Raw genomic sequence first — 14,571 nt, forward strand, 5'->3', positions numbered from 1 at the left:
CATAAACCAAATTGTTCATAAGACAATTTCACCCAAAGAGAATTTAACTCAAGAGATTTATATTGGTTTGAACTTTCGGTCTACCTTCTGAGAATTTAATTCTCTGTTTTCATTGTCTTGGTAGCTCCGAGTTTCAGACCTGGCTATCCCGTGCACAACCGCATTGTCTTCCCGTGGACAAAATCGGAATCTTACTTCATCAAAAGCACTAGAACCATGGAAAATAGCAGAGCCGTAGAGGAGCAAGGCCCCATCACACAATGTCTCAATTACCTGTGTAGTCAGATTCTAATATGATGGTACGTCTGCTGAGCTAAGAATAGAGGATAAACTTTTTTTATTCATTAGTTTGAAAAAAAAATATACACGAACATTCTTCAAATTTGCGATGAATTTTTCTGGAACATTTACATGTGTGTACGTGAGCGTTTTTTATTTTCTCTAGTTTTTTTTTTCTTTTAGAACAAACTTTTTAGTATGTTTTTTCAGCGAACATGCACTTTTTAACATGCTATTACAGTACAATCAATATATACAAATATTTGTCGAAACAGAAAAAAAAACGCGGACGTAAATGAGCCGCTTGGGCCGGACCATGCTGTGTGCGTTTGCCCGACGCAGCGAGAGCTCTCCGGTAAAGTGGGGCCGTATTTTTCTCAAAAAAAAAAGGTAAAGGGGGCCGTGGTCGGTGGGTACGGGCTCGGGCGGCCGATCGCTGCAGAAGAAGGTTGTCGCGGCCTCGGGCGGAGGGGCGCCGGCCGACGGCGGATCCCGTCCCGTAGAGGGGGCAGCGGTGTGGGGATTGAGTAGGGAGATCATGCATCAGAAGAAGGCTACGGTCCCGAGCGGAGGATCAGCCCAGGATTCTGAAGAATCCGCCGCCAAGCACCGTACAAAGAAGGCGCGCACAGTCTCGAGCGGGGAGACCTCAATGGTGGAGGCTGATACCAGCTTGGGTGGAGACATGGCGCACGGCCACCCTGCAGAGGAGGCTGATACTCCCAAGGACTTTCAGAAATCCGATTCAGACGAGACTGCACATGCCAAGGAAGAAAGCGAGGAGGTGAAAGAGGCGGAGCTTCTGATCCAAAACCTGAATGATCTGGGCATCGGAGAGCATGTCAGCTATGATGATTTCAATGCTTACTTTGATCAGCTACCTTCCATGCCTCGGATCTATCCTGATGCTGTTAAACTGACCAGTCAGGAGCTCGATAAGCAAGTCGTTCACCATGCACTGTGCCGCTTCAGATCTTACAGGCACAAGGTTCAATCCGCAGTTCCATCTATATAGATATCTATCATCACACATCATGCATCCTGTTTCATGCATTTGCTCGTTCAATGCTACATGTGCTGGATTATTTATTTTATTTAACCTCCTGGTTTCATTTAGTTTGATCTTAATTATGCGCCATGCGTCTCATCGTCTGCAGGTGAAAGAGGAGGGAAAGGACGATACGTTGGGCCTTAAGGAGGTTTCTGAGGACGAGTGTGATCGGCAATTTCATAAGAAGTGGGGATACTTCAAGCAAATCGAGGAAAATTGGACACTTGATTGGTATTTCCACCCTGTTTACTGCAAAGATCCTTCTCTGAGTGACTACCAACGCCTAGTCCTTCGAAATTATGTGAGTTATCTTCTGATGCACGACGAGTCCTTCAATTTGTAATTGTGGTAGATTGTGTTAGAACAGCTGTCTGGCTGTCACAATCACACTAAAGTCTCCAAAACTATCATAGGAGAGTATCATGCAGTGCCAACTAGGCATTTAGCTGATGTGACACATCATTGAATGGAGAAAGAGTTAGATTGATCTCATGCGTTCATCTCCCATGGATCCTACAAAATAACAAAAGATGTCATATAAAATATGACCCCTATGATACTATGCATTGGGCAGGTAGTATTGTAGATTGGTATCATGTTCATGATACTGCCCACTGTGAGAGGTGCAATCTCTAGGCAATCTTGCTTACAATAATAGAAAAAGGTATATCAGGGTTCAGATTATAGGCCAATTACATGTAGGTGCGAGTTCATGCTACATCTAGTGAGCTTTAGTAATATTTGCCTGAGACAAGCAATATTGTATTCTGAAATGTTTAACTTGTTAATTTATCAACTTATAAACTGGCCAGACTGACTAACTCAAATATAGTGCCAACCGACTAAGTGTTCTTTCACCTTGTTGCTCAGTATTTTATCATTCTGCTCTAAAATAAAATTATTGTTTCCAGCTTGAAAGTCTTTATTTAAAATGTAGCTATTTAGGTCATGTATCGTCCACCGTTGTAAAATTCTCTAAGAAATGTGTTCTCTCTCTATCCTTCTCAATGTAGGGTGGTACTGAGTACGCCAGGTGGAGTGACTACCATGAGTTCCTTTGTAGCCATGTCATTGAAGAAGAGTATGCCAATTACTGCGAGGAAATATTCAAGCGACTACAGGTATGTATCACAGATCATGTTAAGGAGATGCCATTTCCTTTGTTCATTTCTTTGATATTCTTTTTGGACTAAGGACCTTTTTTTTCTCTGCCAACAGTGGATGGAAGGTTATCTAGATGCTCGCCGGCCATCTTATAAGGTAAGTATGGCTATGCGGAAATCTTGGACTGGAACTGTTGCCTATATATGTTGCAGTGCCCTCACAACTTTGTTGTTGCTCAGTGGGACTGCATATCCTCCCGGGGAGCTTTCCAAGCAATGAAGATCGCTGCTACGACCTTCCCCAAGATCAGCGCGTCTTTGGCTTACTATGGCTACCATGTAGGTTCCCTCACATGAATTATTTCTATGTATGTACTCCCTCTGTCCCAGAATATAAGAACGTTTTTGACACTATGCTAGTGTTAAAAACGTTCTTATATTTTGGGACGGAGGGAGTAGCTTACAGCGTAGTACTTATCTCACAGCAGAATTGCTATCTGTCGATTCAGGAGTGTATAGCGAGCATGGGCTATGACAGTTTTTGGTTTAAGGAGTTGGATGGTGTCTATTTTGAGATTTGGCGGCGGGTCACGCAACGAATGGTTAGTACTGATCTGCACTGCACATTCAGTTCTCTCTCGTTTTTACAAGTACTGTATATCCTTGGCAGTGCATGACTTCTGCCTTGAATGATGTTCAGATGAGCTTCAGAGAAGCTCTGGAGGAGGTTTATAATCTGGACAGGTTTCCATTACGCCAACATAGGATGAAAGTTGCACTGGAGGATGGCTACATCATGGGGAGAATGAAATCGGAGGTAGGCTCTTTAGGTTTATGGATAATCTGCACTTGTGACTTGATATTCCCTTTGTGTATGCATGTATGCTAATCTCTTATCATCTTCCTTCCTTCAGTACTGTGCCTGCACGGCAGCCATTACCCCAGAAGTAGGTAGTAGTGTCTTTTTTGTATGTGTGGCATGCAAGTGGAATGTGTTCTTGTAGTGTGATGTTGTCTGTTTACCTTCAGGTTAAAGAGGATGGAGCTAAGGCGTTGATTGCAGAGGGAATTAGAAAGCAGGTACTGTAATATATGAAAGAGAACACCTCTTCAAGTCTTCATTATGCATGCTTTTGAAAGATGATGATTTAGCCTGTGAAATTTATTTTTCTTCTCTTTTCAGATTAACAAGCCGAAGTACTATGTGGAGTATATCAGAAAGAAGATTCACGTCGCCCGTGTTATAGGAATCCTTCCCCCGCACGAAGGATTGAAGCAACAGTGTAATCAAGATTCCGGAGAATGAGATGATCGTCAAACAGGCGTTTGTTTATGAGATTATGAAATTGAACCATCCCTCGTCCTTTTGCACTGTGATGTGCTGCACAGAAATGCTAGTGACCTACTCCCTCCGTTCCTAAATATTTGTCTTTCTAGAGGTTTCAACAAGTGACTACATATGGAGCAAAATGAGTGAATCTACTCTAAAATATGTCTATATACATCCGTATGTGGCAACCATTTGAAATCTTTAGAAAGACAAATATTTAGAAACGGAGGGAGTATAAGATACTGTAATAGATCATTTATGCGGCTTGGGGAGCAAATTAGTAAAGAAACGACTTTAGTATTTTTGGTGCGGAGTAGTATGACATGATCGGATACACGTATGGTGTAGTAAGCGGAAGTAGATAAATCTTAGCCACTATTGTTGTTTTCTAACCAAGTGGCAGCAAAAGATGCAGTAATTCAGGCTCTTCACGCCTCTGAAGATTATACTACGGAGTACCAGAAGTATCATGGGCTCGAGTGAAAAGAAAACCCACACGGAGTGATCAAACGACTCACAGCTTCACTGCAGGAACTCAAACCAAAAGCCGACACCATCAAACAGAGGACTAAAAAAGAAAAGTCAGAACAAACCCACAGGGCACCTTGCTGTTTACCACCGTGAGATTTGGGAGCTTGAGAGCTGGTGGTGATTCCGGTCCTTGGCCGGCACCAAACCGCCGTCACATCCCCGCATCTGTATTTTGGTAGCTCGTCGTATCGGCCCGGCGACTGAGGCAAGACAGACAGGGACACTGGAACCAGCAAATATACTAGTAGTAGATCACCAAACTCTCGGGAGCTTGCTGCTCACCAACCTCCAAATACCAAAAATATGTAATGATGCACTGGTCTGTGCTTGGTCCTCAACATAATTGACCTGTCTGTCTGTCTGCCTGATAAATCACATAAATGGCTGCTACACAAAAGAGTGCACCCAATCTTCCACAGAATTCCGCACCCAGAAAACTCTACCAAGATCACAAGAACAGCAAGCCAACAGGTGCCTCTAGGAGACAATGATCAACAAACTTGCTTGCTTACAGATCACAAAAGCAGCCAAACCTGAATTTAGCCCTCAATCATACAGCAGAATCAGAATCTGAAAACAATTGACCATCGATCAACCTTTATTCCCCAATACAACATGTTCCAATCTCAAAAGCCAGCAATGGAAAAGAGATCCCGTAAACGCAGGAAAATGCCGTGGCATTGCAAAATAGCTACCATACTAATACAACAGAATCCTGCACCGGAAAAAATCTACGAAAACGCCGAGAACAAGAATCCTGCCTCTAGGACAGAATGATCGCCAAACTTGCTTGTTCAGATGTCACAAAAGCAAACCAAACCTTGAGTGGGTCTATTTGTAACATAATATAAACTCTCGACCATACATAATAAACAGGTAATCTGAAGCCATCAATCAACTTTTATTCCCCAATACAACCTGTTCCAATCTCAAAAGCGAGCAGATGGAGAAGAGTCCCGCAAACGCGGGGAAGATGCAGCAGCATTGCAAAATGGTTACCATACTAATACTACAGACGGATAGCAAATCTCATATGAGCGACGGTGCACAACATCTTGCAGCCTACTTATGTTATGATATATGATAAACAACAAGACATCCTACTAGAGCGAGCGATACCGGAGGACCATGGCGACGACGGGCCGATCAAGGGTTCCTCGCTTGGAAGTCCTTCATGAATGCGACGAGCTTCTCCACGCCGGAGAGCGGCATGGCGTTGTAGATGGAGGCGCGCACGCCGCCGACCGACCTGTGCCCCTTGAGCTGCAGCATGCCCTCCTTGGCCGCCTCGGCGATGAACTGCTTCTCGTAGTCGGCCCCCTTGGCCAGCGTGAAGGGCACGTTCATGAGCGACCGCACCGGCTTGTCCACGGGGCAGACGAAGTAGCCGCCGCTGGCGTCGATGGCGTCGTACAGGATGCCGGCCTTGTGCTGGTTCTTCTTCTCCACCTCGGCGAGGCCGCCCTGCGCGAGCAGGTCCTCGAACACCAGCCCGCAGATGTAGATGGCGAAGCAGGGCGGGGTGTTGTAGAGCGAGGCGTTGTCGGCGTGCGTCTTGTAGTCGAGCATCACCGGCGTGACGGGCTGCGCGCGGCCGACGAGGTCCTTGCGCACGATGGCGATGGTGACGCCCGACGGGCCGACGTTCTTCTGCGCGCCGGCGTAGATGAGGCCGAAGCGGGAGACGTCGACGGGCTTGGAGCAGAAGTTGGAGGACATGTCGGCGACGAGGAGGCCCGCCTCGTTCCTCGGCTCCGGGTAGTCCTTGAACTCGACGCCGTGGATGGTCTCGTTGGAGCAGATGTGGAGGAACCGGGCCCCGGGGTTCTGCGCGAGGGCGCCGAAGTCCGCCGGCAGGGAGGTGTACTTGGCGGCCTTGCCGGACCAGGCGACGGCGGCGGCGGAGTACTTCCCGGCCTCCTTGAAGGCCTTGTCGCTCCAGGAGCCGGAGACGACGAAGTCGGCGGGGTCGGAGGGGGAGGCGCAGAGGTTGAGCGGCGCGGCGGCGAACTGGGTGGTGGCGCCGCCCTGCAGGAAGAGCACCTCGTGGGTGTCGGGGACGGCGAGGAGCGCGCGCAGGTCGGCCTCGGCCTTCTTGATGGCGGCGTCGAACTCCTTGCCCCGGTGGCTCATCTCCATGATGCTCATGCCGGAGCCGCGGTAGTTGACCAGCTCCGCCTGCGCCCTCTGGAGGACGGAGAGCGGGAGCGTGGCCGGGCCCGCCGCGAAGTTGTAGACGCCGCGCTCGCCCGCGGCGGCGAGGGGGGAGGGGGCGGCGGGCGCCGCGACGGCCTGGCAGCGGATCCTGGCGGCGCGGGCCGGGACGCGGGCGGAGGGGGCCGCCTTGGGGCTGGCGCGGTGGAGGAGCATGGAGTTGGGGGTGGCGGCGGCGGCGGCGGCCATGGTGGGGAGGAAAGGGGGGAGAGGGTTTTGGGTGGGTTGGTGCGGGACGGGGAGGGGAGGAGAGGAGAGATCTATAGAGGGCGGGGGGAGGTGTCAGAGGCTGGGGCCGGGGGGGTTGGTGGCGGCGTTGAGTGTGTGTGTGCCGTGCTGGTGGCTGTGTGCTGTGTGTATATACTGCAGCGAAAGTGAAATCAAAGGGGATGCAAATTGCAGGCAGCCGAGGCCAAATTGACACTTGACAGTGGTGAGGACGAGGCGTATGTGTGTGGCGAATCCGGAGAAGCTCTCTGCTTCGTTCGTGCCAGGATTGTTTATGTTGCGAATCTATAGGGGTTGGTGAATTGTTTGTCCGATATTTTGTTAGGTACGGTCTTGCCATAAACTCTCTCCGTAGTGTGAAAAGTGTACCTATAATTTTTTTTAACATAAATTATGAAGTGGGGTAAAAAACGCGTTGGAGAGATGCATAAATTATGAAGTGGGGTAAAAAATACATCAGAACTGTGACGAACCATCCACAACACTAGGCTCACCAACCAATCTAGACTTTGCGCTGGTCCGGAGCTATTTCGAGATCTCAAGGAGCGCCAAGCTCAATACGCGCCAGAAGCACCAGGTACGAAGATAGGGCGTCAACGGCAGAGCAGGAAAGAGAAAAGGCAAGGCCCTCATTTTAAGCGCGTCGCTGTATCGACTGAATAACAGAGATGATTTGGGAGGGTTCCGGTCACCCCTACCCGTTCAAATACCGGAACTCATACCTCCAGCGGGCAAGGTCAGTTGAAGAAATGAAAGTTGTGCGATGAGCAAACACGGAATCTCGTCTTGTTTCCCTTGGTTTCGAGTCAATTTCGCAATGACAATGAAAAGCAAGGCTGAAAGGCGAAGCAAATCCAAAAAAACTGTCTCAGTTTAGATTGTTCTCTGCAACTCAAAAACATAAAATTAAAATCGCTAGTAATCGCGGATCAGCATGCCGCGTACCACAGAAGTGTGACGAACCACAAGAGATGGTGAGGAAGTTGATCGCCACGACTCTGACGGAATTCAGACATGTGTGCACAACAGGCTGCTAAAAAGTGGCTGTCACACTCACAGATGGTAGCTTTACACGGCCGCCACAAAGTTTGGCTTATGTAGGAGGGCGTTTGTTTTTCCTGACAGTATCTGTTAATCTTCAACCAGATGTAGTACGTAGTATTTTATAGCGCCTTGTTGGAACGGGCGTTGCTATAGGAAAGAATATACGCACCACCCCCTGGTGCTAGTAGCCAACACGATCTCTGCTTCCCGGAGAGATCACTAAGCTAGCTTTGACCCGGAGAGCCTTAAGATGCCACTAAGCTAGCTTTGGTCCACTCTCTGATAAGAATGCTACGCACATTTCTGTATTTGAGGCACGAGGAGCTCCTGCCAGAATGATAACAACTACTCCAATGTTCTACGCGCCAGAAAGACGACGTCGTTATTACTACTTCTCTTTTGCAAGGTATGATAAAAAAAAAGAAAAAGGAAAAAGGAACACAAAAGAAAAAAGCGTTTTTGTCTTCAAGTATTTGCTATCTATACCACCAGTTTTACAGTATACCACCTGTGCAATTCCAGCATCCACCATTGCACAACAACACGCCATGTTTTGTCACTTGTTACATACACACATCCAATTCACCACATGACAGCACACATGTCTTCCGTCTACTGTCAATGAAACAAATGCTATGTCCAGCGCCTAGCCACTCATGTGAGAGGGCACGGGTGAAAACAGGTCAGCTTCCTACTCTCTTTCTCTATAACTATTTTTCTGCACAACAGGATGGATGGATCACAGGGGCTGTCGCGCCACAGTTAGTTATAGGCAGAGCAGTACCGCTTTAGTTACCCGAATGAGGGGGAGGTTGTTGCTGCTTCTTCAAACCCCCTCCATTATTTCCAGCGGCGGGCTGACCTGTTCCTGTACTGCTTTGGTTTATCGACTGGTAGCCATGCCCGTAATAGCAACCAGACATGAACCCAGAGGCCTGTGTGCGTTCCGGTTCATGATGGCTCCATCCAGCTAAACTGCTGTAGTCTGAGAACTGGGGGTAGTAATAAGCTGAAGACTGAATCTGATCAACGTCGCTTTTAGCCTGCGACGCCACAACTTAAACAGAGTTACTTGCAGGGGAAGATAAAATGCTTGCGGCGAAACAAAGATGAAAAATATAATATTGTGATACTAAGAAATCAATTAAACGAATGGTGAATCGAGCATATTAAGAACTTCGATGAGTTGAGCAAAAATGGAAGGACACATGAAATTGTTCCACAGGCATATGTTTTCTCTCTCCAGAATACTCGGTGAATACTACTTTGAAAAATACATGTAGTACCGTAGTACTAATCAACAAAAACTACAGGCAGAAAAATAAGCAAATATGGCAGACTGGCATAAGGCTAAGGATGTACTATATGTAATTCGTCACAGCAGTGCAAAAGAAAACAATACATCAACAAGCAGATATTAAGTATTTTAAATGAACATTTCAAAAGAAAATACTGTTGTGACTTCTGAGCATGTACCTGCTCATTTGAAAATCCTCCAAAGTAATCTGTCTGTCTTCCAGATGTTGAATTGCCTACCAGAGCTCCAAAAGGCGAAGGTCTCTTCAGTTCTTGAACAGGAGCCTGTGTCTCCTGCACAACACACCTATATAAATACCCCCCAAAAAATACAATGACTGCAGATACTAGGAGTATGTCTCACCTGCTTATTATTGCTCATCACTTCCTTGTTTGATTGTCTAGTCAGGCCTGATAAGCCCCAAGACGTCCTATTTTCTGATGATGGTATGGTTGAGGTTTTGTCGTGTAGCCAGATGCTACCAGTCAAAGTTGCATCAGTCATAAAACTATCCCTACTGTTAGAAGTAACCCTGATATTTGCAGTTGATGAAGGAGCTAAAGAATATTGATCAGCTGGATCAAAACTGATCCCAACATTATCAGCATCCGAAGGAGCCATTTCGATAACTTCACCAGTGTCCAGTATACTTTTCAAGTCTAACTGCACAAGATTGCATATAGTTTCAAAGTAAGTCCTTAAACACCAATGCTAAACTCATCATCAGTCCTAACACATAAATGAAAAAAGAAAATCCACAAAGTTCAACCAAACTGACCTCACCAAGTCGTACTTTCTTTAGTTGCTCAGCTATTGCTTCAAAGGCACCAGAATTTTCAGTTGCATTCCATACGATGTCCAAGATTAGGTCAAAATTATCCTCAACACATGGATATTTTGTTTTCACGATTCTTCGCAAATCTGCAGTGGTTGTAGGCATCTTCTTTGCTTTTGAATTCAAAAGGAAAGTTAGCCAAGACAACACATCAAGTTTTGCAGCATAGCAATCCAACAAAATCAGTAATACCTATCTCAATCAAAGCCTTGTTTGGCAATACATAACCAGTGCTCTCATCTTGTTCACGAGCTATATAATCTCTCCACTGATGTAGAGCCTGAGAATGAAAAAAAAATGGTCATGCAATTGAATAACTCTCTCTTGGTAGAACACAAAAAACCTATTATACTCCATGGATATACTATACTATTGCTTTTCAGAGTCAAAATGATCGAAAGTAATGAAATAATGCCAAAGTCAATCGACAGCATGATTTGGGACCAGAAAGCTATATAACCATTTATAGGAAAAGTGCCACATCATATGTTACTATGCCAGGTTTATTGAAGACAGAATAATCATGAGCAATACAAAATGAAGAGAGTAATTTCTTACAGAAACAACAGCCAGCTGAGCTGCGGCCAATTCATGTTCCTGCAACCTGTAATAACACACTCGAGTTAATGGGATAAGCACACACATTATTTTCAGTGTTAAAAATGATTTCCATTAAAGATAAACCAAGTGTAGTAGTTGAAGTAACAGCACACAGACCCGTATATGTGGAGGTAAGATTTATCTGTCAGCAGCTCCTTTTCATACAACTGCAAGCAAATATCATTACTGCGCTTTTGAACCTGCAGCTAACAAAAAAGACAGATCAGAATGCCTGTTCCGAGACACTTGTCAGTCAAAAGTGACTATAAGTTGGTTGAGCAATCATCAGTAACACCCAGATTGCAGATTTATGTGAACAGGAAAGGTCACCACAGATGACAACAGGCCAATTTAAGATGTGTCATGTAGCTCTAAATCAACAGTGCTCATTCATATGAATTCATCATACCAGATCAAAACCAAATAGAAAACATCAAAACAGTAGAACATAAGCTTAACCTCTAAAAGAAGATCGTTTTCACATGTGGACTCCCTTTGTAGTCTAAGTCTCATCAAGTCATATATATACAACAGATAATGTGTATCTTCTCTCGCATACCTGCATAGGGGTAATCTCAAATGGATATATTGACAGAAATAGTAGCGGGGGTAAGAACAATGACTAAACTAAAGAATGGAACATATGGTTTATATGGACAATACTTGATCATTTCATCAGAGAGTGGCCTTGACCTCCAATCTGCATTTTGATATCTACAAGAAAATGTTCACTTTGGTAAGAAACAAATCTCATGGTAGATAATTAGGGAGGTCAGCATGGGTATATCTAAAAATTAGGGGTAAGTGAGATGTACATTTTATTCGCTGTGACTCCACAGAAATGATGTAATAGGTGTTCTAGGCTGTTTCGTTCCATCTGTAAAACCCTTGAAGCCTGGTTGGTGTTAGACAGGAAAGTCAAACTTAAGTTTAACATGGCAAAGAAAAAGGTAGGTTTCAAAGGAGATTGCAGAAAAACACAAACAGAGTCACAATCAAGAATTATGGTATAGCCTATTTTCAACAGTACCTGTCCTGTGTCAAAAAGATTGCACACATATACTCGGAAGTCCCGCTGGAGCCACATTATATCACGATCTGCCCCATGCATTACCTATCTCCCCAAGAACAAGTGAGGAAAAGGATATTAAAGTGCACAAAGACCGACACAATTTGATGGTTAAGAAAAACCTTTCTCTTGGTTGGATCTTTGAAAAGTTCTTTCAAGTAAGAACCGATGTATATGCGTAGCTTAAGGGTGTCGATAATGAAGTCCTCTGTTCTTGTTGAAATCTGCATCAAGCAGGTCAAACCCTGAAATGACCTATATTGATTGTGCTCCAAATCGACCTGAAAACAGCACAGAAATAAAGCAAAGATTACATTGCTAGCAGTCACCGAGCTATTCCATGTCAGATGACCCAAACAGAGAAAGGCACAAATGGGTTCTTCTATGACAAGACAAAATAAGCAAAACATGGAACATGATCTTGTTTATGTCTATGGTCTGTAATTCATAGCAGGAAGACAGACAAGGCAGGGGAAAGGAAAACATAGAAGCAACTACCGATCATACAGAAAAAAAATATAATGCATCAATTACAACGAATTCAAAAGTAAAGGACAGCGGATATAAGCTCACATTGTGTAATATGAATTATAACAAACATAATTCACTGGATTTGTGGCTGGAGTTTGATGGCAGCAAGTAAGACGGAAACACCTATGGAGCTATGATAAGTGATGTTGTCAAAAAGTTCTAAAGTAGCACACTCTTAAGACTTCTACCAATAGTTTAAGAATATATGCCTGTCAAACTCAATCAGGGCCCATAACAGCTACCATATGACAATAACTCAGCCATGTTTCACTTGGATTATTTTGTTGACAAAATTACTGCACGACTTATGTGCATAATTTATAATTGATAGCAGGAACAATGTCAACTGAAGCATTTAAAAAGAATCCAAGAAAAATGCACAAGGTACTTGTAAAGTTGGAATATAATACAACATAGGCAGCAAACAAGCCTGATACAGATTAATTTGAAATTTAAAGAAAACTTGATTACAAGTGCTTACAGCAAATTCATTTACATCCTTCAACTTGTTAACTAACTCTGTCAATCCTTTCAGGTCTTCTACTAGCGTAAACGGGGTATCGTCTACATCAGCTGGCCTTACTGGTTCACTTTCAGGAACATTTCTGTCAATAAACTGTTCCACGGGTAGTTTTTCCTGCAATAAGATAAAGTACATTTACATCAACTTTAGTACATGCACACACAAGACGATTGCTGTACAATTTAGAACAACAGAAATTATTTAGAAAAGCAGAACACCATGCTACTTTTATGTGATACAGGTCGCTCTGCAGTGAGGAGATTATGCCTTTCCTTTTCTAATATCAACATCCAAACTAGATCATCTCTTGTAACAAACTTATCTAGTCCTATAGTCAACACGCTAGATGGTTACCTTTTTACCCTTTTCGAGCTAAGCAAATCAACTGTCCAGCAAAAAGAATCGGCAAACGTATGCATTTGGACTCTTCTGACTGCAAGTGTCATCATAAACTTTTATCCAGAATAAAGAGACATGCTAATACCATGACCCCATCTTCTGGATTCCATGTAAACATGTCATGGATCCCCCGAAATAGAAAGAAACGAGATCAAACTATTTTTTGCTCACGGATAGCTTCGAAAGTGCAGACAACAAGTGATCACAGAAAGGGCCATTAACATTTCATTAGATACAGATTTTCTTACACATGTATGACGTTCTAGTAATTACTGATGACGCAGTGAACTAACTACTACTAGTAAACAAATCTGAGCAGGTAGAGCTCTTTTAGCACATTCGCATGTCGCGTTTCGATCCAAAAGTTCCTAGTACCAACGACAGAAAAGGGACGAAAGAGGTAGTCGTAGGAAAGAGGCGCTGACCAAGGGGTGGATAGGGCGGGTGCCGTCCTCGCTGCGCTCCAGCCAGACGTGATCGAAGGGCGAGTTGCAGTTGTTGACCCTGATGAGGTACACGTCCTGCGGCCGCGGGATGCTGGGATCGTGGTAGACCACCTTGGGCTTGGCCCCCGGCGCCGCCCAGGGCACCCTGCCGTCGCTGGCGGCGGTCCTGAACGGCCCGGCGGCGAGAACGGCGTCGGAGGCGCCGGGCGTCCTGTCCTTGTTCCCGTCCCCCGCCTCCTCCGCCGCGTCCCCGTCGCTCGGGCCCTTGGACCCGTCCATGGAGGAGCGCGTCGCCGCGGTGGGTGGGTGGGTGGGGGGATTGGTTGCGGAGGCGGGCGGGAGTGGCGCGGTGGCGGGGTGTCGGCGGGCGGGGCTAGGGTTTTGGGCGCGCGGCTGGGCGGCTCGCCGCGGCAGGGGAGAGGGAGATGAGAATTGAGGGAGGGAGAGGTGGGAATGGCGGGCGGGCGGTTTCTACTGCCGCTACTCCGGGGCGGGGCGGGGCGGGGCGGGCAGGTCGGGCTCGCGACGCCAGCCAGCTCGCTTTTTATTTATTGCTTGACCCGAGCCGACGCGACGGGGCGCCGGGCTGCCCGCTGCCGCCGCTCAGCTGGCACGCCACGCGTGACGGGCGCCTTTGCTTTGCTCTCTTCATCGGACCAACATCTTCTCCCCACTCAACGCATCATCTTACCGTCACAGCATAAGCATCGTCATCCATATCTACTTATCTATCTATCTATCATCAATCTCATTATCTCTTTCTATCTTTGCTCAGCGGATATCTTTCAGGTTGAGTAGTATACATTTTTGCACGCGCTAGCACGCGATATGTACAGCACGTACTGGTAGTAGAATGTGCCCAACTCAAAAAAAAAAGGAAGATACTGGAGTACTGTAGTAGGATGTGGTGGTACTGAGCCATGACTGTTGGCTGAATAAAGATTCTTCGGATCCTTCCCTGACAAGGCTATCGGGTCCTATGGTTGGGGATGAATTTGGAAATCAGTCTGTTCAAGCGTGGATGGCGTGGCGGCGGCGGCAGCATCCTCGTGGTGGACCTATGTCCTCGGGCTCCGTCATTGCGACGGCGT

At 45.9% G+C, this 14,571-nt stretch overlaps 2 protein-coding genes across 2 annotated transcripts; both read right to left on the reverse strand.

The window, feature by feature from the left end:
• Positions 1 to 5,176: 5,176 nt before the first annotated feature.
• On the reverse strand, positions 5,177 to 6,752 carry LOC125552692 (phosphoserine aminotransferase 1, chloroplastic-like). Its single transcript, XM_048716340.1, has one exon. The coding sequence runs from the start codon at positions 6,695 to 6,697 to the stop codon at positions 5,441 to 5,443; it is 1,257 nt and encodes a 418-aa protein (XP_048572297.1). The 5' UTR covers positions 6,698 to 6,752; the 3' UTR covers positions 5,177 to 5,440.
• A 1,473-nt stretch (positions 6,753 to 8,225) lies between these two features.
• Positions 8,226 to 14,131, reverse strand: LOC125552691 (protein RRP6-like 2). Its single transcript, XM_048716339.1, has 14 exons — positions 13,460 to 14,131; positions 12,594 to 12,749; positions 11,704 to 11,862; positions 11,543 to 11,626; positions 11,328 to 11,407; positions 11,176 to 11,226; positions 10,972 to 11,071; positions 10,630 to 10,712; positions 10,471 to 10,516; positions 10,105 to 10,192; positions 9,856 to 10,025; positions 9,441 to 9,740; positions 9,257 to 9,370; positions 8,226 to 8,823 (listed from the first exon to the last, which is right to left on the reverse strand). The coding sequence occupies exons 1-14, from the start codon at positions 13,757 to 13,759 to the stop codon at positions 8,569 to 8,571; spliced, it is 1,986 nt and encodes a 661-aa protein (XP_048572296.1). The 5' UTR covers positions 13,760 to 14,131; the 3' UTR covers positions 8,226 to 8,568.
• Between the last annotated feature and the right edge of the window lie 440 nt (positions 14,132 to 14,571).

This window comes from Triticum urartu, chromosome 4 (genome assembly GCF_003073215.2).
Source record: "Triticum urartu cultivar G1812 chromosome 4, Tu2.1, whole genome shotgun sequence".
NCBI lineage: Eukaryota > Viridiplantae > Streptophyta > Magnoliopsida > Poales > Poaceae > Triticum > Triticum urartu.